Source organism: Sinocyclocheilus grahami, unplaced genomic scaffold, assembly GCF_001515645.1.
Source record: "Sinocyclocheilus grahami isolate Dianchi unplaced genomic scaffold, SAMN03320097.WGS_v1.1 scaffold16.1, whole genome shotgun sequence".
In the NCBI taxonomy this organism is placed as follows: Eukaryota; Metazoa; Chordata; class Actinopteri; order Cypriniformes; family Cyprinidae; genus Sinocyclocheilus; species Sinocyclocheilus grahami.
The window spans coordinates 939302-963173 of record NW_015505195.1 but is presented as its reverse complement, the minus strand read 5'-3'; the positions used below and the strand labels follow the sequence as shown (position 1 = coordinate 963173).

Here is a 23872-nt window from a genome sequence, read left to right as displayed (position 1 = left end):
TTCATCGTAATTACTGCATGCCCCAGTTTTTTCCCCCACTATTTTCCCTGAAAATTAATTCATCTTCTATTTTTACCCTGTCTGGATTTAAGAGCCGTGGTTGGGGTTGAATTCACTGCCATGGCCTTTACAGTGGCACATTTGTACTGCCGCAGGTGGCATTTCAGACATTTGCCTTGTTGTAGACTGCTGTCTGAGGTTAGAATAAATGCTGAGGATGCAGCGAGAGCACATTTATGCATATATATTTTCAGACTAAGCTGTTAAATATGCTGTGAGATAAGAGCAGATGTTACCAGTACAAATATTCTTGTGTTAATACCACATAGGCGCATTAATCAGAAATGTATATAGCGGTCCTGGATATTCATATTGGCTGAGGAATGCACCAAATATCTCATTTAAATAAAATATATATTCATGATACCAGTTTACTATGCCCATCTTAAACCCCGGAATACCATATACACTTGGAAAATCGCTGTTCGTGTAAACATATTCGGTGAGATGTAGAGCTCTCTCCTTCAGGGCCCATCTTTTGTCGAACAGCTTCAAACTCTCTGCTCGTTTTGAAGCCTTTTAGGTTTAAAGTGTATCTGCTCAGACGAGGAGCACAGCATACTCCTCAGAGAGAAAAACACACCTCACAAGAGTTCTTTCCTTCCCCATTCTGTTTCCCTCAGAAGAAAGTCCCTCAACAGACATACCAATAAAGTGTGAGCATGTTTCATGTGCTGTGGGGAAAAGTGGCTCCTTGGGCTGAAGAGAAACCCAGAGTGAGAGAGGGAAATGTTGTGTAATTGTGACCCAGTCCGGCACGGTCAACAGTCAACTCTATCAATCACCTCCCAGGCTAAATGTGACACAAGGGCTGAAATTAGACCCTCTTTCAACAAGCAAATCCCCCTCAATTAAGTGACATTTCATTAATCTGTATCAAAGTCAGACTAAATGCATCCCACACACTGTGGCTGCAGTAAGCCCTGGAGGCCGTTATTAAATTTGCTTGTATCATTGTAAAGGAAATGGCAAACGTATTCGACTTAAAGGGCACCTGGCATCTGTCTCTTTAAAACCAAACTTAGCTAAATTAAAAGTGCACAGTTGGACATGCTATGCACAAACTGTGTCTGTGCCCTTTACAACCACTCTTGATCAATTCTTAATATGTCTAGCCAAACATTTTCCTGTGCCTTCAAGTAAATGCTTTCTGCCCTTTAAATCAAGAACTAAACATCTCATATGAACTAGAATATGTTGCTGTTTTCGAGTATGTTTGCTCAGTATGTTGCTTTTTTTACAACAGATCGATAAACAAGAAGTTAATACTGAATGATTTACTCAGGCAGTGGTGTTCCTGATTCTATGTGTTTTTAAACTAATATCAGTGGCTGCATCTGAAATTGCATACTTCCCTACTATATAGTGGACATAAAACAGTATGTGAATGTAACAAATTAGTCCACTGAAGGCGAGCGTAAGTGAGAACCCAAGTGCAGTTTATTTACAGTGTGATCCAAACATCCAAACAATAATCCGTGACTTGACTTGACATGAACAGACTTGACTTGACTAGGCATGAACAGACTAGACTCACCGACAGCGGGTTACAACATCAATACACGACAAGAGACAATGGCAACATGATGGCTACTTATAGCAAACAAGAGGGTCACATGACAAGAACATACCAATGGGAAACAAGACACATGACTAAGACAACCAATCAGAACATGACACATACACAAGGCAGAGATGCATGAGGGCAAGGGAAGCATGACACTAACAGCATGAAATAGTTACAAAATAAAAGACATGAAAACATGAACATGAAACAAAACCCAAACACAAAACCCCACATTACAGTGAAAAAGCACTGTCTGATTTCACAGCTATTCGAAGCGAATCATCTGCGTGAATAAATGACTCGATCAAAGTCCATGACATTTCTAAATAAATCAGTGTTTTTGATTGAATTATTCAAATTAATGATTCAAATGACTCATTCACTTATCAGCAACTACTGGAATAATGATGGAACTTATATTGAAAATGCCTTAAGAAAAAAAGCTGAGATATTTTCTTTTTTTTTTTTTTACTTTAGAGTAGAGTAGCAAGCCCAAATGAATCATGCACATTTGTATGAAAAGAGTGAGTAGGGCCAGTTTTGATTTCACATCTTGAATAACAGCATAATGTTATTCATTTACATTAAGGGTTTGCAGTCAGAGCTGGAGTGGGCTGGTCAATTGCAGGTTTGAAGAGGTAATGTAAGTAGGTGAAAATGACAGCAATTAAGACAATAGTTTAACACTCCTGGAGTGTGTTATTTATCTGTGTAATGTGCTTTGCTGTTCTGCTGTTTGACTGCATTAATAGAGAGAGTGTAAAGAAGTGGTAATATGATTTAAAAAAAACAGTAAAAATAACCAGCACTCTCTTCCACCTTCAATACCATGAGACCCTTGAGCAAGACACCGAACCCCCAACTGCTCCCCGGGTGGCTGCCCGCTGCTCCGGGTGTGTGTTCACGGTGTGTGTGTGTTCACTACTGTGTGTGTGCACTTGGATGGGTTAAATGCAGAGCACAAATTCTGAGTATGGAACACCATACTTGGCCACACATCACTTCGCTTCACTTCTCTTAATACTTAAGATGCCGTGGATTTACTTATAGTAGTGAACACCTTGTGGGGACCAGATGATACATTCCCAAAGTAAAAACTTTTTGTGTGTGTAATAACATATTTATTATTATTATAAAATGATAATAAAAATAATAAAATAAAATAACTGTTAATAATAATAATAATACATTTTATTTATAATGCGCTTTTTCTAAGACCCAAACCGCAACAAACAATAGCAAATAAAACATATAAAATACATAGGTACAAAAATAATACAATACAAGGAAACTACAAGTCATAAAATATCATTACAGTACAACACAATAGAATACTAATCATGATAAGTCTATATAAGCAATTTTAAAAAGATGAGTTTTCAACAACAACTTGAAACTTATTATTATTATTATAATTAAGTTTATAATCAATTCCAAAATTAGCAAAATGTCTTTAAAATAATACTGTATAGGGGAAACTATCAATGGAAAGTCCAGTGCGACTGTTAGAAAAACAAATATGTGCTTAGGTGTTTTCCTATCAAAGTCCTGTCTTGTTCTGATCACTGACATCTGAGAAATGACCATGTTGAGTTTGTGCTTCATCCAGAAGTGCTCCCTCTCTCCTGATTAGTGTGGAGAGAGATCTGAAAGACCTTCTTCTCTCACTGCTTAATCAATAAACCACTGACAACCCAGTGAGTGAAACAGCAGAGAAGAGAGAGAGAGCGATCTCACGAAAATAGTTTGCCATCCACAATTGCCGCCCCAGGCTAAAAGCGTGGCCTGTGTGTGAATATATTTTTAGAGAGTATAAGATTGAGATTGACAGAGATGGTGAGGCTGTAAATTGAGTGTCAGGGATCTCACTATGTAGTGAGAAAAGGAAAGAAAAAAGAAGGAATAAGAGCAAAAAAAAAATCATGAGAGAAATTAAACCTTGGAGCTGTAACCGCGTAATAAAGTTGGGTGCAGAGAGAGGTTTCCCGTCTGGACTTTGTTGCTTTCAGAAATTATTTAGAACTCTATGGGGGTCAGGAAACTAATAACCTATATTAAAAAAGCCATCTTTCTTTCAACTGCGCTTACAGTCCAAGCTTTTTCGGGAATCTGAGTGGGTGAAGTGTGTAAAATTACTTGCTTTGTCCCAGCCGGAGATGTGTTTCAGTACAATTGTATCGAGCCTGACATGATCCGAGTGACCTTTTGAGATTGCAGGGGTTTGTTATTGCATGCACATTGTTAGTTATAGCGTACATAGTCTCAGACGGGACGCCCACAGTCCGTTCACTGACTGTCTGGTGCATATATTGCTCACTAAAATGGCATGAGCTGTCTCAAATCACTAGCTAAAAAACACCACCAGTGCAGAGGAAACATCATACTAAAATACTTTGAGAGTGTCCTGCAATATGTATCCAACAGCACTGCAAGACCATGAATGCATCCACAACTTGAAACTGATAGCAAATCCAGTAGGTTGTTTGCAGAATGTCTCTTATGAATCAGTTCTTTTTGTGGATCAAAGCCATACAATGCAACCGGTGCCATCTGAATCCTGAACCATTGACTCCTTTGAACCAGTTTTTTTTACAGCACAAGCAGTGATTTTTCTTTTTAGTGAATCAAACACATAACCCGTGTGACTTAAATCAGTGTAGTTACTGTCTTGCTGTCCGTATGGCAATATGTAAAAAATAAATCTAAAAAATAAATTATTGACAATTGCTACCACATTTTTTTGTTCTGTATTGTTTAATAATAATAATACTAGTTTCACTGTAACATTTAAAAGTAATATTTAATATAATATATTTTTTCAAAGTACTGAAAGAATCATTAATGGAATCATTAAGGAACTGGAATCATTAAGAGGATAGTTGAGTTTCATATATCATTGGATGATAATAAAAATAAGAATAATTTCATTGTAATGTTTAATAATAATATTTAATATAAATATAATGATTTTTTTTTTCAAAGTACTAAAAGAATCATTAATGGAATCGTTAAGAAAGTGGAATCATTAAGGTATTTGCAAAGAAATCTTTAAATTCTTTACGAATCCCATCCCTATTATTTTTACAGTAGACTTTATGGTGACTAAGTGGGAGGTCTGTGGAATAAACTACAGTAATGAACAGACTTTAGGCTGCTCTAGTCAAAAATCGAGACTGCATTCTACACATGTTAGAGGAAGTGATGCATCTTGAGGATTGTCTGTATTATACCTTCATTCTCTCTCTCTCTTGCAGGAATGCTGTACCTCAGCCTTTAAAAGGTTCTTGAATCTCATGCTAGGTTTACCTTTGTGGTTGCTCAATGCTTGTTTCGATCTAGGCCTGTTTCCACGGCAGCAGCGGTTGGCTGTCAAGTGGCGAGCGGTTCTCCCCCACACGCCCTTCTAGCCCCCATTGTCACATATAGAGGGGCGGCACAGCTAGGGGCATATCCCAAAGAAATCACCACTGGTTTTTTCTTCTTGTTTGTAACTCATCCTTTCAAGCAAGGCAACCATAAAGTTCAGTCGTGCATTCTTCAAAAAACCCCATTATTGCCTCTCTCTGATTCCCTGTCATTCTGAGCACAGACCGGCATCTCTTCTTTCTTCTCTCTCCACCTTTTTTTCTGTTCTGAAGGGACATGACAGCAGTCGGGGAGAGCGGAGGAAGACTATGACCAATGCTTCCAAATCGAGGGCGAGCAATTTGGCAAAAGGGCTTTAAGCATGACAGATTTCCCCCGTGTCTGTCTGTCTCCCTCTTTCTCTCTTGTTATTCTCCTTAATGTCAAGAGGCAGCTTGCTGTTTTCTGTTTTCTTTCTTCTTTCTTTTTTCAAGTCCCAATTTCACATGGTCTGTCATCTGTGAAAGCTCATATGTTAAAAGGATAGAAAGATGGTATTGGATTTGTCAGTTGACGCCAAAGGATGTTTTTTTTGCCACAATCAAGCCACTTTTTGTCTCTCTATCACTACCATATATACAGTATTGCCGTCAAAAAGTATTTAGACACTTAAGCCTCACTTAAAATGAATGCCAATGCATTAGATAGAATATCAAACCAAAAGACTAAAATAATTAAAACTAACCCAATGAGTTTTGTGGATGTATAAAGCTAAATGTGCACCATTTAGAAATGAATTGATAATGCCTTGTAAATTACAATTCAGAATTTGATTAAACGGGATGCAAAATTACTTTGAATTTCAATGTGAAAAAATATTCAAATAATTGTAATTTTTAACTTGTCAAGACAGACTTTGAATGTCTCCTTTCTCTTCATTTTGAATAGTATACATATTTTGTCATTTAAAACCTAGAAAACGTGGTTTATTTCAATGCAAGGACATTCATACATTTTAGAGTGTTTAAAAAAAAATTCTTTCCGCCGTTTGAATGACTCACTCTCAAAGTCCTCCATCTTCCTTTTTAACCTAAGCCTTTTCTTTCTGCAACACAAATCTTCTAAAGTTCTTTGTTTGACTAAAACAAGCAATGAGCAGTGACCACCCACTAAATGAATATTTTTCTTTCTCTCGCTGCTTGATTCTCTTTCTTTGTCCCTTTCTAGCCTTTCGACTGACACTTCCTCCACCTCTCTCAACCTTAATTGTCGTGAAATACCATGACATTGTCGAGAACAGAGATCTCTCCATTTCACGGAGATGAGCGTGAGCGAGTGGGTTCTTGATTGCGCTAAATCGATCTCTAATCACCCTGCGCTCAGTGCTTTTATCCCTCCAGATCATCTACTGGGCTTAAGAGGGTTCAGAGTTGTATTTACATGCTGAGGTTTGCTGTCTCTCTTCAGCTCCGTCTTATACAACATGCCATTGTAATCCTCTGGAGTGACTCGATTCTTACAGTGCATTGTGGGAACCAAAATCTCTCCGGCACTTGATTGCTCACTTCAGCTTTCACTTACAGGCTGAGATCTGACTTAGGGTCACGTATAGCGGGTTGTTGACCCGGGCGTGCACTTTCTCTTCCCTTTCTCCTCCAGTCTGACCTCTGTTATCCCCTCGACTTTGACTCACACACGGTCCTTTCACAGTCCAGCTTTTGCCCAGATCTGACCCACTGCCGGCAAAAAACGCGATGTAAAAGAATGAGATGGATGTATTCGAGAGGGTTCTTTCAGTGAGGTGGCGTTTGAATAAAATCAGATCTCAGACTGAAGAGCTAGTCTGATGCTTTGAGGTGAGAGAGTAGCATTGAGGAGCCCAGGGGTGAAAAATGGTTTATGACCTTGTGGCTGGAGAAAATCCATGAGGAGACGCGGTGCGTACTGCCTGTTCTGCTTCCACCTGACCTGTACACAGTCAGGAATCCACAGGCGTAAAGCTCTATTTCTTTTAAAGCCCTGTCCTTGAAGAATAAAGTGAGATGGGAGTGAGAGAAAGAGGGAAGGTTGATGACTGTTTGGCTCCAGCACCCTGTACAGCAGCCTGCGCCCTGTATAAATTTAACACTACTGACAATTTACAGCTAGTCCGTGTCCGCTGATATGACGCGCACACATGCGAGCGTGTCATTCCACTGCTGCTGCAAACTGATGCTAATTCACTCCAGCGTGAAGGTGCCGGGTGCCATTCGGAATAACTGAATGCTTTTGGAGGAAGAAGGCCCTCATCTTCCTGGGGTGGAGGTTGGAGGGCACAAAACCAAGACTGTGTTTTCCTCCTACCACTAATGAGACATTTCCTAAACACTCTTTTGGCAGCCATAAAAATAATTTGTTATATTTTTTTTATCATATATATTTATATATATATATATATATATATATATATATATATATATATATAAACAAACACAGTAATCTTTTATTTTGGAAATGTATCATAGAAAGTATGATGCCCATGTTATGATGTATAATTTTAGCATAGTGCCATCATGTCCAGAAAACTATGGTAGTATAATGGTACAAGATGATAGAAATTGTTTTAAATTAGGCAACATTTTCACTGGTGTTTTCAGACTTACCTCACTGTACGTTTCTGCATGTCATTATAGTAATGCTAATAATAATAGCGGGCTTGTGGTTATTGAGCAGTAGATCTGGACTCTGCCTCGTCTGACCCTACAGAAAGGACACAGCTGAAATAAATGCAGCCTGTCATGTTTGAGTCATCTATCTCAGGCCGGCGTGATGAAACTTACCCGGCTTGTCTTGAACAGAGAGAAGCTGCCATTTCTGCTGAATTTGATCTGCTCAGGCTCCAGCTCTCTTAAAGATCCCAGGTAATTGTATTACGTCAGGGCCCTTTCATGTCTTATCAGCTTGCATTAAACGTGGCACGTCGACCACAGGAGAAAAGCCAAACTGCACAATCTGCATAACCTTCAAAATTCATTAGATTTTTCACTTTTTGTCAAAGACACTTCTCTTCTTTTGATGTCATTTACATATTTATCACACCTGATCATAATACACTCGCATTTAAATTTTTATTTCCTCGCGTCGGGCGGTAATGTGGGGACTCGTGCTCTCAGGTGAGAAATATGCTGAGGTGGTTGTCTCAGACAAGGTTGTCAACATAAAATTTCTCCCCTGTCTCACTGTCATTTTCCCCTCTGCCTTTCATTTCTTTCCTAATGGAAGCGGGGAGCAGTAGAAGGAGCTGAACGGGGCTGTTGACCTTTCCTATGATTTGGAGTGGTGGGATATTCTTTGAGATGAGGGATTCCCAGCATTACCGGGCCAGCAGCACCATTAAAGGAGATAAAGAGTGGGCATGTGGAGTCCTTTTAAAAGAGTCAGCCCATTACTGGTGCTTTATGGTCTAATTGGGAGCGTGTCTCGTCTATAGGAGAGAGAGAGCTTGTTTATGTCCCACCAGATCCTTATAGGTAAACAGTGAAAGGGGAGGTTATGAAATCGGTCAAGGTAAAGTTCATACATTAAGGCATCAGGATGCCTGACAGGTGTCAAAGGAAAACATAGTGTAAGAAAAGCACTGATGCAGCGAAATGGGTGGAGAAAAAAAACTTCGCCAATTGCTAAAGTACATTTGTCTTGTTTCATAAGACTTTTTTCTGCCTTTTCTGCAGGGTTGGAGGTGGTGAATTGGACGGCTGTTGTTGATCTTTAGCACCACCTGCAGGTCAAAGGACTCCAAGTTCGACATGTGTTGTGTTTTGTGAGCAAGAGAAATGGAAAGAAAGAAAGAAAGAGAGCTAACGCAGCAGTTCTCAACATAATGATAAACGTTTGCTCTCTGCTAAGCTGCGGGCACTCTGGAAAACGCTGATAAAAACACTGACGCAAATGAACATTAAAAATACATCTTACAGAGTATTATTTCCAAAAAAGAACCGTATGGAATGGCTGCGAGTGACGCATAATGAATGTTTCAGGGCTGTTCGCTTTAATGGGGAGGGAGGTCTATAGGCACAAGGTAAACACACTGCTCGCTCCATCTGTCCCGCACGTCTAAGTGTAGCGTTTGCCTCCAGGCTGCGGCATTGTTTTACATCCGCTGGCTTGTTTGCAGCGGGTCGGGCCCGAGGTGGGATTTATAACTGATGGAGCCACACACCCAGCACCTGCTGAAACGCAAGCGCTCACATTTCCAGCAAACGCCCGAGCCTTTCCACAGAGACTTTTGAATGGCAAAGCCATCCATCTCTGTGAAGGACAGAGAGGGGGAGAGAAGCGGCAAGAGAAATTTTCCTGTAAAATTCGACGAATGTTTTATGATTGCAGCCCATGCTGAAATGTTTTCAGGCCCCCAGGAAGCAGATTAGAATATATATGGATGAACGTAGCATAGCAGCAATCAGCATTTCCTGCAGCTCAGCACAAACCCAGATGAGATCAATACGATATTAGGCTTGTGTACATAGCAATGAGCTCAACGATCACTCATTTAGGACACAGTGAGAGAGGCCATGATATATTATTGTCCGGCCATACAAGACAAGGCAGTCTCATGGGAGGGCAATGTGTGTGTGTGTGTGTGTGTGTGTGTGTGTGTGTGTGTGTGTGTGCGCACGCACGTGCATCCATGTGGTAACAGTTGCTTTACATGACAGATAATCATCTGTTCACTGCAGTGGGGTGTCATCCTGTGCAGTGACCATGAAAAGGATGAAAACTACCCTTACACAAATTTACTATGGAAGCCATGGTTTCCACCAGCATTGTTACAACTATATACTAATACTACTCTATAATAATAGCACTGTAACATCATAATTGCATATTAAATGATTATATTTATATATAATTATTAAAAATAATAAATATAAAATGAACTATATATTACATAAAATATTAATGACAGTATTATTATTATTATTCGATTATATATTATTAAAACATTATTTTTAAGCAAATTAAAATTAAAGGGGTCATATGATATGATTAAAACTTTTCCTTTCTCTTTGGAGTGTTACAATCTCTTGGTGCATAAAGAAGATCTGTAAAGTTGCAAAGACTAAAGTCTCAAATCCAAAGAGATATTCTTTATAAAAGTTAAGAGTCAACCACACCTACCTAAAACGGCTCGTTCTAATACACCCCACACAGGACATCCTTAAGTACGTGCCAGGCTTCGGCCTTGTCTTTTCCATTCAACAAGATTATCTGACTCAAACTGGTTCTTTTTCATCAACCAACTTCAGCAAAGATCAACTTGAACCTTCAGGTTGCATCAAGCCTCTTTCAGACAGACGAGGCGTGCAAGTATCTGCACTTGGATGGTTGTCGGGCCCGAGGTGCATCATTTGTACCTTTTTACAAAGGTGTGTTTGAACTAAGAATCTGATGTTCCCTTCAGGCTGTAAATCTGCTGAATATGCAAATGGTTCCATAACTTCATTCCTTATTTCTCTCCTTTTTACTGCCTAAACTTTAACTCCTTTTCCTATACCAACTGTATGCGTGTGTGTGTGTATGTGTATGTTAGACCAGTTTAAGTGTTTATGTAGTATGTTAGACTAGTTTAAGTGTTTATGTAGTTAATAAAGTCTTACTTGTATCACACTTGACGTTGTTCATTGTTTGCTCATAACTGGAGTCACTTAATCATGCAGATTTATGCTACAAGCTCGGTGTAGAATTGTACAGTAAGAAAGTTATTTCCCTTAACCAGGAAATTAACGTTCTTAGAATTGACAGACAGTTGACCCTGAGAGGTCAAGTAAATATCTACAGCGGATCTAAATATTTATAATTAATTATAACTAGTTATGATTAATTATTCATATTTCCCCATGAGCTGATTCGCTACAATCATATGACCCCTTTAAAACAACTTGGTCTTTATGGCAGGGGACAAGGGACTGCTGGGGTTTAGAAAGTTCAGAGAAAGATGATAAAAAATTTAATTATAATGAATAGTTATTGTACAAAAATAAAGATGCAATAAAAATAATTACCGTTTCATTCTGCTTTCTAAATACTGGTTGGAAATCTTGAAATTAATTAATTATTGTATTCTATTGACAGCCACAGTTAACAAAAAAAGAGGAAGTAAACATAAGAGAAGAAAAAAACTAAATCAGCTTAATAGAAACTAAATATTTTCCAGATACACTTTTGCCATTTATTATTCTTTACTTTGTTATAAATTGGGTCTTATTACATGACTATATGAAGTTATACCTTTTGTATTTTAGGCAGGGGGTCCTTTTTAATCATATTTTGGTGTCTGTGGCATCAGAAAGTTATACGACTGGTGTGCAGAGATATTATGTAATACTGTATCTACCTGGAACACTTTATTGAGCAGTCAGCATTCAGGACTGGAACAATAGCATTTCTTTTTGTGATGAAAGTGGTGGTGAATTTACCACATTTTTCTTGTATCAGCAATAACTGTAGTGGAAATGGTACTGTTGTTATCACAGTCGATTTTTATAAATCCAAACCCTTTTGCTGCTGGAAAAAGCTGCCTTTGAAACGACAGGCTTCCTTGAACTGCTTTAAGAGCAAAATTATCTCAGGTACAGTTCTAATAATTTCCCTTCAGCCTTCGCAACCCCTTACAGACTTAAAGGCGGCCCCACAGGGGCCAGAGTCACCATAGACATAATGTATTAGGCCATGCTTGTCTTTACAGCTAGTGATGGATGGATATAATATTCAAGGAGCCTGCTGAATAATGCATTTGGATATTTTAATGTTTCATTCGTGGTCAAGTCTAGAAGAGAGGAGGATATCTTTGAGGATTGACCTGCTATTCCTCAGACTGCTGAGGCATCAGCACCCATGTGCGTTTGTGCCTTATTAATTCTGTGATATTCCCCTGACTCAAACATGCACACAAGACCCATGTCCATTTTTTATCTTGATGCATTACTTCTGCATTGAATAGAATCATTCATATTAGTTCAAAGACATTTAGTATTTTTAGTGTATCAGTGTCTGTCCTTTTAAAACTCTGTATTTTATCTATGTGCCTGCTAATAGAAAGTGATAACAGTGGCCTTATATACTGCAAGCGTGTGTGTGCTTGTGCTTCTGTCTTCCTACAGGTGTAAATTCTTGGTCATTATGTGATTTCCTTGCTAGAAAAAGTATTTTCTGGCTTACCTGTTCGGACAACCCGTGGCACACACCGATAAGAGAAATACGAATTCCCCATTGTGCACGTTCCTAGCATCCCGCCTTGAGGAATGGCGTGCTCTGAGACTAAAATGTGCTCGCTTCTTTGCCTGGAAGCACATCAGCCTTTAAAGAGGAGCTCTTGTTGGCAGCACTTTCGCATTCGTCCAGCCTTTCTTTTCATTAACTTGAATGGTATTCCCATTCCATTCCCAACTGGCATCGCTCACAAAGAGGGACTGATTTGATTTACTCTGCATTAAATTCCTCTCTGTAACATTTTGGAGATTGTAAAAGAGGAGAAGAGGACGAAATATCTGGAAACAGATCTAGGAGTTATTATTGCATCCACGATGAAGTATCTAGCATGGAATTCATTTAAACACAGTAACCTTGAAATCCTATCTACAAAAAGCTTTGAAAGGGCTAAAACTTAAAAAACTTAGTAAGACTTTTGTTATGCTTTCTAAATACTGGTTGGGAATCATCAGCTTCATTATTATTTCATTTATTCTAAACGTATTCTATTGACAGCATTGAATTTATTTAAATACTGTGACCTTAACATTTCTATCTCTCATAAAACATAAAAATATCTCACAAAATATCTCAAAGGGTCCTGTTCTTCACTTTTGTAACATTTAGTATTTTTCACTGAAGCCCGCTTATAATGGTTTTCAGGTTTTTGTCAACCAAAACACTTATAATTTAGTTTTACATGACAATTTTACCCCATATCTCTGACCATTTAAATTAAACAGACTATTTGCTGTAACTATATATAAATTACCTCTATTATGATTGGCCAACCTCTGCGTACCGGTGTACGGATACTTACTGTCTTTAATAACTTTTAATGACTGTTCCTGAATGACCCATTTTTGCAGCTTAATTTCCATAAACGGTCTGAGTGGATGGGGTTGGATAATAAACTTCTGTTTTTAGTAAATACTGAGTACATATTGTCTGACATAAATACTAATTAGCTGTAAATGCTAAGGAAAGCATCTAAAAATATTCATAATTACATTTAGGGATTTGAGCAACTTTGGTGCACAAGTCATCCTGCAGTGTTTATTTATTCTTCAAATGATGAATCTTATCAAAGAGAGGTGTGCTAATCATTTTCTAAGCAATCCAACTTACGATTTTTGTCTGGCGTTTTAAAATAAAAAAAATTAAAAACAAACAGCTGAAAAAGTCCAATAAGCGTACATTGAAAGAGGTCTAGAACATTATAGCAACTTTACGGATGTTGCTTTTTTAATCTTATTTAAGTTAATATTCAATTGTTCGTTAAAGTCTTAATTGAAAAGATGTAGGCGCTTGAGGATCCATGTGCATTCTCCGGCCACAAGATGTTTTTCTCCTGCTCTTGCAATCAGTAGCTCATTGTGTTTTGTCCTCCTATGGAGTATTCATTATCTTTGACATTTCCTATCACTCCTGTCCTGTCATACTGGGTTTCCTGCTGCATGCCTGAGGTCTGAATCTCCAGGGTCCAAACATATGGCTCCTGACCACACATACACTGTCCTGCCAAGACCTCTACCTGCTGAGACTAACCTTTCTGTGTTTGTGTGTGTGTTTCAGCCCATCTGAACCAAGAGCGAGAAAAGCGGGTGGTGTTTCTCACAGCCCGCGTTCACCCTGGAGAATCACCTGCTTCCTTCATCTGTCAGGGTAAGACCTTGTCTCATCTCGACACACACATACATGGCCTGATGATGTCCTGAGATCCTGGAATCTGCTGAAATACAAAACACAGACCAACGTTAAGGACGGTTGGCCTCGGTGGGCCTCTGCATTTCATCAGACTGCTTTTCCTTTTGTACCTTAAGTTCTGCACGCCGCTGGGCTCTGCTGCGAGTGAAGGTCAACAGATGAGCGGAAAAACAGGAGGTCAGGGAGCATACGGCAGATTAGAGGAAGTGTCAGCTCATCTTCTCTGTATCACTCCTAAATCTGTTTAAAGCCGGCTATGCAAAGACCTTACCTGTCACGGAGCACAACACTTGCTGACACAACAGTCTGACAAAATGGCCAGATTTCAAAGGCAATACCATCAATAACATCAATTCAACAGAAAAAGTCTGCTTTCACTTTGTGTTACAATACAGAAATGTGGCTTTCCTGTAAGTGTCCATGACAAATGATGATACAATGCAGTCTTTTCACAGGTGGATTATGTTAGGTTTCCATATAGCTCAATGTCAAATCATTATCAGCTGTCTTTTTAACCTTAAAATGGGGGGTCTTCAACTGCTGCAGTACTGAAAGGGGTCAGCTAGTTATTGTTTCATCTCCAACTAATAGCAAAATACCTAAACTAAAATGAAAAAATGCATTGGATTTGCTCAGGACTGCTCACATTTTCTTTAAGAAAAAAAAAGTTAAATGTATTAATTTAATGTTTTTGAAAGAACTCTCTTATGCCTACCAAGGCTGCATTTATTTGATTAAAATATAATAAAAGCTATAATATTGTGAAAAAAAAAACTATTTTAATTTAAAATGTAATTTATTCCTGTGATGGCAAAGCTAAATTTTGTCTTAAAATATTTCAAGGAAGTGCTGTGGGTTAGTGGTAGATGTTGGTCATCTGCCATTTTGAAATCAACATCCCCTGATTAACAGAAGTTAGCAACTGCATTGCTAAACACTCAGAACAGCTTAGCAACTACATAGCAACACCCTGGCAACCACCCACATAACGAGTTTTGCTCAGAACCACTCACATTTTCAAAAATGTTAAATGTAGTTTAATCATTGTTCATTTGCCAATATTACATTTTATAGCTTGTAGATATACTGGATATTATATAATGATATTATATTTGTGTATATCTGCATGACTTCTGCCATCTGTCATCCTGCATTATAATTTGCAATACAGTCATTCTGTCACTTCTGTGTGCATCCAAATAATTTAGGACTGTCAGTTGATGTGGTTAATAGTGGTTTGTCACAGCCCAAATCTTCATGCAGCTAATTATTGAGTTCGGCCTTTGTTGTAATTCTGAAGAGGGCTTTTACGCTTAACTGAAGTTCGGTCAGTACAAAGCTTCAAAGTCACCTGCCCTACCACCCTAATAACACACACACATGCGGATATGCATGAATAAATATAGGAACTTCAAGCAATTAGATAGCATAGCTGTGTGGCCTGCCTCTGTGCCACATTGACTCAATTAGAGAGCTTGTTATGCCTCCATTAGCACTAATGAGCAGGACAGAGTGGGTGAGGGGTTGAGGAAGATGGGGGAATGAGATGGGGTCTGCCCTCTCTTTCACACACACACTCCTGCTCTCTATTTCTATGCTTCTTGTTTATCTGTCAATTATTCGCTCTCAGTACAGGGCAAATGGAAGGACAACTAGTGATCGCCATTATCGACATGCCTCACTCGCTGCCTTTCTCTCCGTGACTCCGTCTGTCCTCTGTCTGTGTCTCTTTCTCATTTTCTTGCTCTAATTAGTATGATCTTTGATTCTCCGCTGTATAAATCTCTCTCTTTCATTCGGTTGTCTGGTCTATTCCATTTGTGTTGACTGGAGATGTCTCAGATATCCTTCTCTGATGTTTTAATGCCAAGTATTTTGTTTTTTAATCTCAATTTGATATGATGTACTTCATTGTGTGTTACACTTTATTGTGTGTATTTGTCTTTCCTGCAGGTGTCATCGACTTTCTGGTTAGCCAGCATCCCATCGCTCAGGTCCTGCGTGATCATGTGATCTTTAAGATCGTTCCCATGCTCAACCCTGATGGCGTGTTCCTGGGAAACTACAGGTCAGCTGAAACGAACAATCATGCACATAATAGAATATTTTAAATTACATTATACTTGCGTTTTTTTATTGCAACAGTCATATAATAGTTTCCTGAATCACATAGTAAGTTAAATATAATATAGATGTTAATGTATGCTATTAGATATATAATTTATGTATTTTATTTATTTATTTATTTTTACATTTTTACATTTTATTTAATGTTATCATGATTTCCACAAAAATATAAAGCGGCACAGCTGTTTTCAACATTGATAATAATAATAAATGTTTCCTGAACATGAAATCAGCATATTAGAATGATTTCTGAAGGATTGTGTGACGCTGAAGGCTTGAATAATGATGCTGAAAATTCAGCTTTGCATCACAATAATAAATGACATGTTAGAACATATTTAAATACAAAACTTTTATATAAAATTGTAGTAATATTTCACAATATTACTGTTTCTACTGTATTTGTTATCAAATAAATGCAGCCTTGGTGAGCATGAGACTTGTTTCAAAAACATTAAAAAGACCATACATTTTAGAATAGTCCTGTATGTATGTATGTTTATGCTAATAATAATAATTATTATTATTATTTTTATAAGTTTACTGTATTATGTCATCATATGCCCCTTATCTGCCTGACTTAAGTGTTGTCAGTATTTTATAAGACATTTTACACAAGGGAAGTGAACTTCTACAGAAATGAATTGAAACACAACTGTGTGTGTGTGTGTGTGTGTGTGTGTGTGTGTGTGTGTGCAGTGGCCAGTCTACACTGGGGTTGAAGTTGGTCATTCGTGGCAGGTGTTGTCTTTACTCCTAATCCCATTATTGGCTTTTATATAATGGTGGCGATCATTCGGAATACATCAGTGGCTCTCTGCATTTTCCCATAGGCCCGCAGAAACTGCGTTAGTGGCTGCCACCTTGTGACGGCTCTCATGAACTGCAGAGCTGCAGAGGTGGATCAATGGTTCAATGGTGGTGACAGGACTGACATACGACATACGCCGCCACTGACCCTTAAAGGTGCTCTCGGCAGCAACTTTAACCGATGATGCCTCACCGAGAGCCATTGAGGTCCACAATTAGAGATCAGATCCATCTCTCTTGTTCTCTCAGTGCTGAATCAGTAGTTTTTCTGTAGAGAGAGAGAGAGAAGCACAAGCAGCTGCAGGAGGGGACATGGGATCAATCCTTGCTGACTGGGGATTAGTGTTGTTCTGAGAGCAGCAGCATTGACTACAGGTTCAGCTCAAAGTCACAGTCACACAGTCTCAGCTGGACAGCAGCAGGGGCTCAGGCGTCTGTCCATCCCCCACATCAGTCCACTGCCTCAGGGAAAGGAAAATAACAAACAGAGACCTGTAGGAAAGATCGCTTGAGATGGTACATGTCCAATGGTGTGGATGAAGAAAACTCTTAATATCGCCCGAAACACCAGAGATCTGCCACTTTGTGTCTGTAAATGTAGAGCAGTATGGTTGTCTTTAGTGTGGACTGTGATTGCTTTTAAAGGAATAGTTCACCAAAAAATGAAAATCTGCTGAAAATGTACTAACCTTCTGGCCATCCACGTTGTAGATCAGAACAGATTTGGAGAAATCTAGCAGTACATCACTTGTTCACCAATGGATTCTCTAAATGGGTCCCATCAGAATGAGAGTTCAAGCAGCTGATAAAAGCATCACAATAATCCACATGACTCTAGTCAATCAGCAGTGGAGCAAAAACGGGGTATGCCGTGCATATGGGCGCCGCACATAGGGGGGGGGCGCTATTTTGCTGAATTCATTATGTGAAAATCTTCTTTAATGAAACGTTATAAATAATCAAAAGCTTAGTTGTTAAAATAATGTAATGAAACATTTTTATTTAACGGTTTTTAGCATTTTTTATTAGTTCATTGATGTATTTACTATCAACTTAAGACGCTGAACCGCCGTATCTCTTCTCTTTACGACCACAACAAACGGGAGACTTTCAGACACACACTTCAGCTTTCCCTCAGCGCGCGAGTCAAACGTGTGTGGATTCTGCGGAAAAGGAAGGGCTGCCAAATGACCTTCAGTAGAACAACAGTGAACTGCGGTCTGATGAGATGTTGTTATATGTCAGTAAAACAAACTTTCCTGTTCTGTCAGACGTTTTACTGTGCTCCTCAACTGTAAGTGAATATGAGGCGCACTATCACTTAATCATAAATTACCCTGCCAAAAAACTACGAGCATACATCGTCAGTTAAGTCATGAAATGACCAAAATTGCGATTAAAACCTCAAAACTGTGCATATATGCATCACATTTAAGAACGTCTCTCAAATGCATGTATTCTTACTGAAATATTCTGCCATTCGAGATCACAATAGGGCGCGATATTTGTAATTTAATGCACAAGTAGGCTAAATGTGAGCACAGTGCAGTTGTACGAAAATTAAACGATAGTTAAATGCATAAAATAACAAATTTTACATTCTGGCATTTATGTGCTGTTGACTTCCGCCCCTTTTCACATTATTGCAGATGGGGATTCAAAAGAGAACTTTTATCCTTTATTTTTTTCCTTTGTACAGAGCTCGATTTAGGTTTGACAAAACTGTTGCAATTAATTAATTTTGACAACTAATAGAATGTTTAACATTGACTGTTTTTTCAGAGTTAATTGATTATATTAAATTCAGAGAAGATGGGCTAAATTTTTGAACTATCTGCATGTCTCATCCATGAGTAGGCCTGTGCAATGATGGAGAACAAGCTTTTGGGGGTGTTGAGACTGAGCAATAAAGCTAGAGTGAGCCCTTTTATTAAAATACCTGGAGGTAATACAAAAATAATACAAAAATGGTCATATTCACTCAGTATTATCTGGTCTAATTCACAACTTCACATATTCTCAATTACAATTACTTACAAATTAATTGTATTCAGTTGTGTTATAGGCACTAAAACAGTCCAGTAGTCAAATGCATTTCTATATTGAAATAGTGAAGATTTCTGTGCCACCGCAGACTGGTTGCTGGCCCCTTCCTGGCCAGTCCTATGAAAACATCCTGGCTCCGCCACTGCCTAAGAGGGCAAATATCAGTTCATTTCTGAGTATCTGTTGCTAAAAAAAAAAAGTTTGTGAATAGGCATTTTATTTACATTTGAGAGAAATCGAGAAGATTGTAAACAAGGATACAAACTAGCCACCTTTCACTGAAATTCAAAATAGGCCATCTGTGTGATTCAAGTAGATCCGATGAGTTGAAAACTCTTGCTACTACATACTTCAATACAAAACAATGCTGAATTTTGACAAAAATGAGATTTTTAAATGCTATAATTGTGATTTTATAATGTCTAAATATAAATCCATTAGCAAAACATGTGAAAATAACTATTACAAAGTGGAAATGGTAAATGAGACAATAAATAATCCTCTGCTGTCATCTAGTGGTCATAGTGGGAATCATGACATTCATTTTAATAGTATTTGTTTTTCTACCAGAGGAAATCTTGGCAGAAATCTTCAACTTTGCATGGCAAATTTTCCGTGAATTATCTCTATAATTAAAAATGCAGATGTTCTTTAAAGTAAATTTTAAAATGAATAATGTGTGTGTGTGTGTGTGTGTGTGTGTGTGTGTGTGTGTGTGTGTGTGTGCGCATGTGCGTGCGCGCGTGTGTGTGTGTGTGTGCGTGCTCTACTGTCTGGGGTCCGCCATAGGAGTTAAAGGGAATGTTATGTGACACACTCCCCCCTTTTTTCCACTTTTTTCACTCCTGATGAGTTTGTTTCTTTTTGTTGACTTTTGCTCAATGACTTGCAGAAAGTTTTCTGCACGAGTTAGTGCTAGTGGCTACTAGAATACAGGGGGAGGGGGGCGCCAACACTGATCTTGCATACCCCTTGGCAAATGTGCAGTTGCGCCCCTGTCCATCAGTTTACATCTTGTAAAGTGAAAAGCTGTGTGTTTGCAATTAATAAATCCATCAAGATGTTTTTAACTTCATATTGTAGCTTCTGGTTAAAATACTCCTATATCCATGATATCGCTTTCTCTAGTGAAAAAGTAATCTAGTCTGAAATAGGAGAGAAATATGCACCTATCAAGTTCCTATTTACATGTGAAAACAGTCCTTTAAAATATAGTCATTGAAGTATTACATATAAATTATTATAGTATAGCCACAATGAAAGTGTGTGAACTTTTGAAATCTGAATTAAAATGAGTAATATGTCATTTAATTGCGTAAACCAACCAGAAACTCTAATGAATGCAAATCTGCTGATTTTGAAATGTTTATGACAGACGTCACAGCCTTCACCCTCACAGCATTTGGATGTTTTTCACCTTTCATTTGCATAAAGTTGAATATTTCACAACTTTTTGATGCTTACTCCTCTCTGCTGTCAATCCCACAGTCTCCTTCACGAGTCTGCCTCTCATCTCCCATAGAGAATGAATTGTAAACACTGCTCTGCTCGCTCCGCACAAGTGGACATGTACTGCGTGTGTGATTTTCTGCGGTTCTGACCGCAAAATGTGTGTGGATTTCAATTTGAGCTTATCTGTGATGTTCAAACCCAATAACTTATCACTTCAAGTACATAACATGAAAGCTTGTGGTTTCACAGCCTCGCCCACATGAAATCTCATTGTTCCAAAATCTCCCCATAGTAATATTTTAAACATCAAATATGTTCATATTCACTGTGATATTATCACTTTGCGCAGTATTTTGCTTTCTGTGAGGTCTGCCAAAAAAGATGAAGGTGTTGGTGTTTTGCCATTGTTTTACTGAGTTGAATTTTTGATTTGTTTGTATTTATTTTAGGTGTTCTCTAATGGGCTTCGATCTGAACCGTCACTGGCAGGACCCTTCCCCTTGGGCCCATCCCACTTTACATGCCGTCAAACAACTCATTGTCCAAATGAACCAGGACCCAGTAAGTATCCATTCTGATTCTGAATCCATTCTGATTTCATTTCATTTTCCCTTTTGTGAATATATATAATATTATTATATATATAAAAAAAATTATACATATATATATATATATTATATGATTTAATATGCCATATATTTACATTTACATTTAGTAATTTAGTCAAATATATTAGATTCATTTTATTTTTTGTTAAAAAAAAACTATTTAAACAAAAGCATTTAGTAAAAATTTCTACAATGGCAGGAGAGGAGAGTTGGATAAAATGTTTAGTTGTAGGTCAGATTTGAGATACCATATTTGAAAGGGGCTCAAATCGAATATTCATAAGTGTTTTTACTAAACACAAACAACATGACCCAGTCTGTGCAAAAAAACTGGAATTGATCCTCACTTCTAATTGTCTCTATATATTTAACTAGGTTAGGAGAAAGTATTTTACCGTTGAGCTTTAAAGGAGACATATTATGCCCCTTTTTACAATATGTAATATAAGTCTCTGGTGTCCTCAGAATGTGTCTGTGAAGTTTCAGCTCAAAATACTCAACAGATCATTTATTATATAATTTTGAAAATCCCTATTTTGAGTGGAAGCAGAAACACGCTGTTTTTCGGGCCTGTGTCTTTAAATGCAAATTAGCTACGGCTCCCCACCCCCTTTTCCAGTTCCTCTTTTTAGCTCGTATCTGCTAAAAACATCTGTTTTTGTTCTGATTATCTTGTTTATCACGCTGAAATCACGAGTTTTAAACCATATTTGAGATCCCTTTTCCACGTCACCAAGGGAGCGAAATCTGACGCGCTCGTTTTCTCAGATGCTTGCAGAAAAAGGCTTTCCAAAACAAAGTTACTGGGTTAATCTTTTTCACGTTTCCTTGGTTGGTAGATGCACTGAGGACCTGATTATAGCACTTAAAACCTGGGAAAGTCAGATTTTCATGATATGTCACCTTTAATAAAAACACACACTTACACACTGTCTTTAAAACACATGGTTATGTATAGTATGGATAACAACCTGACTCAGCATATAGGAACCAATGTACTATTCAAAGCAGCTACAATTCAGCATTTTTCTCAGTGAGTGTATCTGTGTGAGTGTTTGCACTCCCTCTGCCCAGGTGAGTCTACCACACACACTTTCACTCAACTTGTCTTTTGTTTGAGAAAGCACCGCCTCAACTTCCTTTATGTTAATTACAGCAGAAGAGTGAGGTTGTTGGATTAGTGAAGGTCAGATGCTGTCCTGGGAATCGCCTGCCCTTTCCTGCTCTTTCACATCCTGATAAGACCGGCAGGCACACTAAGGAGCGGAGGGCAGCGCCATACGGCTTAACCTTTCCCCCAGGCCTGACACACTGATCTGTATGTTACTTCACGGCAGAGTGATCTTCTCATGTCTCTCACATCCCGACAAGCACACACACATGTGCTTCATTACACTGTGAGATTAGATGTGAGGAACATTCCATAGTAACACAGTTGAACACTTTCCATGGGTCCTCAATGGATCCAAACAAGCAGCTTTGCAACTCTTACTTGATCGCTTCGTTTGATTGAGCACCCCAATCACCTTAAAAGGATAGTTCACCCAAAAATGGAAATTCTGTAATTAATTTCTCAATTAATTTATTACTTCAACAATTTCTTTTCTTTGTGTCAGTCGTCGATGCACATTCACGACAGTACTCTTGTGAACGCACGTCGAAGACTGACATGGAAAAGAAGAAATTGTTGAATAAAAGTTTTTGTTTTCTTTGTGCACAGAAAGTATTCTCGTAGCTTCATAAATTTAAGGTTGAGCCACTGATGTCACATGGACTTTTTTAACAATGTCTTACTACCTTTCTGGGCCTTGAACGTGGTAGTTGTGTTGCTGTCTATGCAGGGTCAGAAAGCTCTCGGATTTCATCACAAATATCTTAATTTTTTTGTTGAAACGGTGATACTTTTTCAGGATTCAAAAGAACATTTATTTTGCAATAGACATCTTTTTTTTTAATTATAGATGTCTTTAATGTCACTTTTGACTGACTTAATGGTGAAACGGTGATACTTTTTCAGGATTCAAAAGAACATTTATTTTGCAATAGACATCTTTTTTTTTAATTATAGATGTCTTTAATGTCTTTTGACTGACTTAATGCCTTTTTGCTGAGTAGGTTTTTTTCCCCTTTTCCTTTAAAAAAAAAGTCTTACTGACCCCAGACATTTGAATGGTGTATAATAATTTGATTTGGGGATTGTGAGTGTATATGTATATTTATTGTGTGTGTGTGTGTGTGTGTGTGTGTGTATATATATATATATATATATATATATATATATATATATATATATATATATATATATATATATATATAATTTGATTTGTATTTGGCATTTTCCATAATGCCTGTTGAATTTCTTTGAATTGTAGTTCAGTAAAATTCCACTTCCTTTCATTCCAATTCAAAATCCAACTCTCACTGTCTTACTGAGTTGAAATGAAACGAAAGAGGCAGCTAGTTTACACAGATGTATAAGATGCTGGTTTTATGAGGAGAGAGTGTATGTAGGCAGGAGAGAGGGACTCTCGGGAGAGGTAAACATTTCATAGCTCTCTCTGAATCCCTCACTTTGTGTCCTTGTTTCATTCCCTTCTGTCCTTTTAAAGAGATTTAGTGGGGTTTGGGAAATCACAGTGCCCCTTTCTCTTTTTTTGTGTAGTTGTTGCTAATAGCAAGCTCACACTAAGTTTGAGTAGTTGTCAGTTTAAGCACATGAAGTCAGAAGTTCACCTATCACTTAGAGGGGTCACCAAGGGGACATAACCAGGAAAATGTTATTTCCCCTGTATGTAATTAGTCATTAAGCTGATGCTTTTATCCAAAGCGACTTGCAGTACACTTATTACAGAAACAATCCACCTGGAGTTTAGTTGCTCAAGGCAGTGTACCACAAATCCTGACAGCCCTCGATGAACCACAA

At 38.1% G+C, this 23872-nt stretch overlaps 1 protein-coding gene across 1 annotated transcript in view; it reads left to right on the top strand.

The window, feature by feature from the left end:
- LOC107603279 (cytosolic carboxypeptidase 6-like) overlaps positions 1–23872 on the top strand; it is a 409489-nt gene that overhangs the window by 353446 nt on the left and 32171 nt on the right. Inside the window, exons 7-9 of the mRNA XM_016296044.1 lie at positions 13775–13864; positions 15860–15974; positions 20791–20902. Of these exons, the coding sequence (XP_016151530.1) occupies positions 13775–13864; positions 15860–15974; positions 20791–20902 (317 nt within the window). The remainder of the gene's footprint in view (positions 1–13774; positions 13865–15859; positions 15975–20790; positions 20903–23872) is intronic.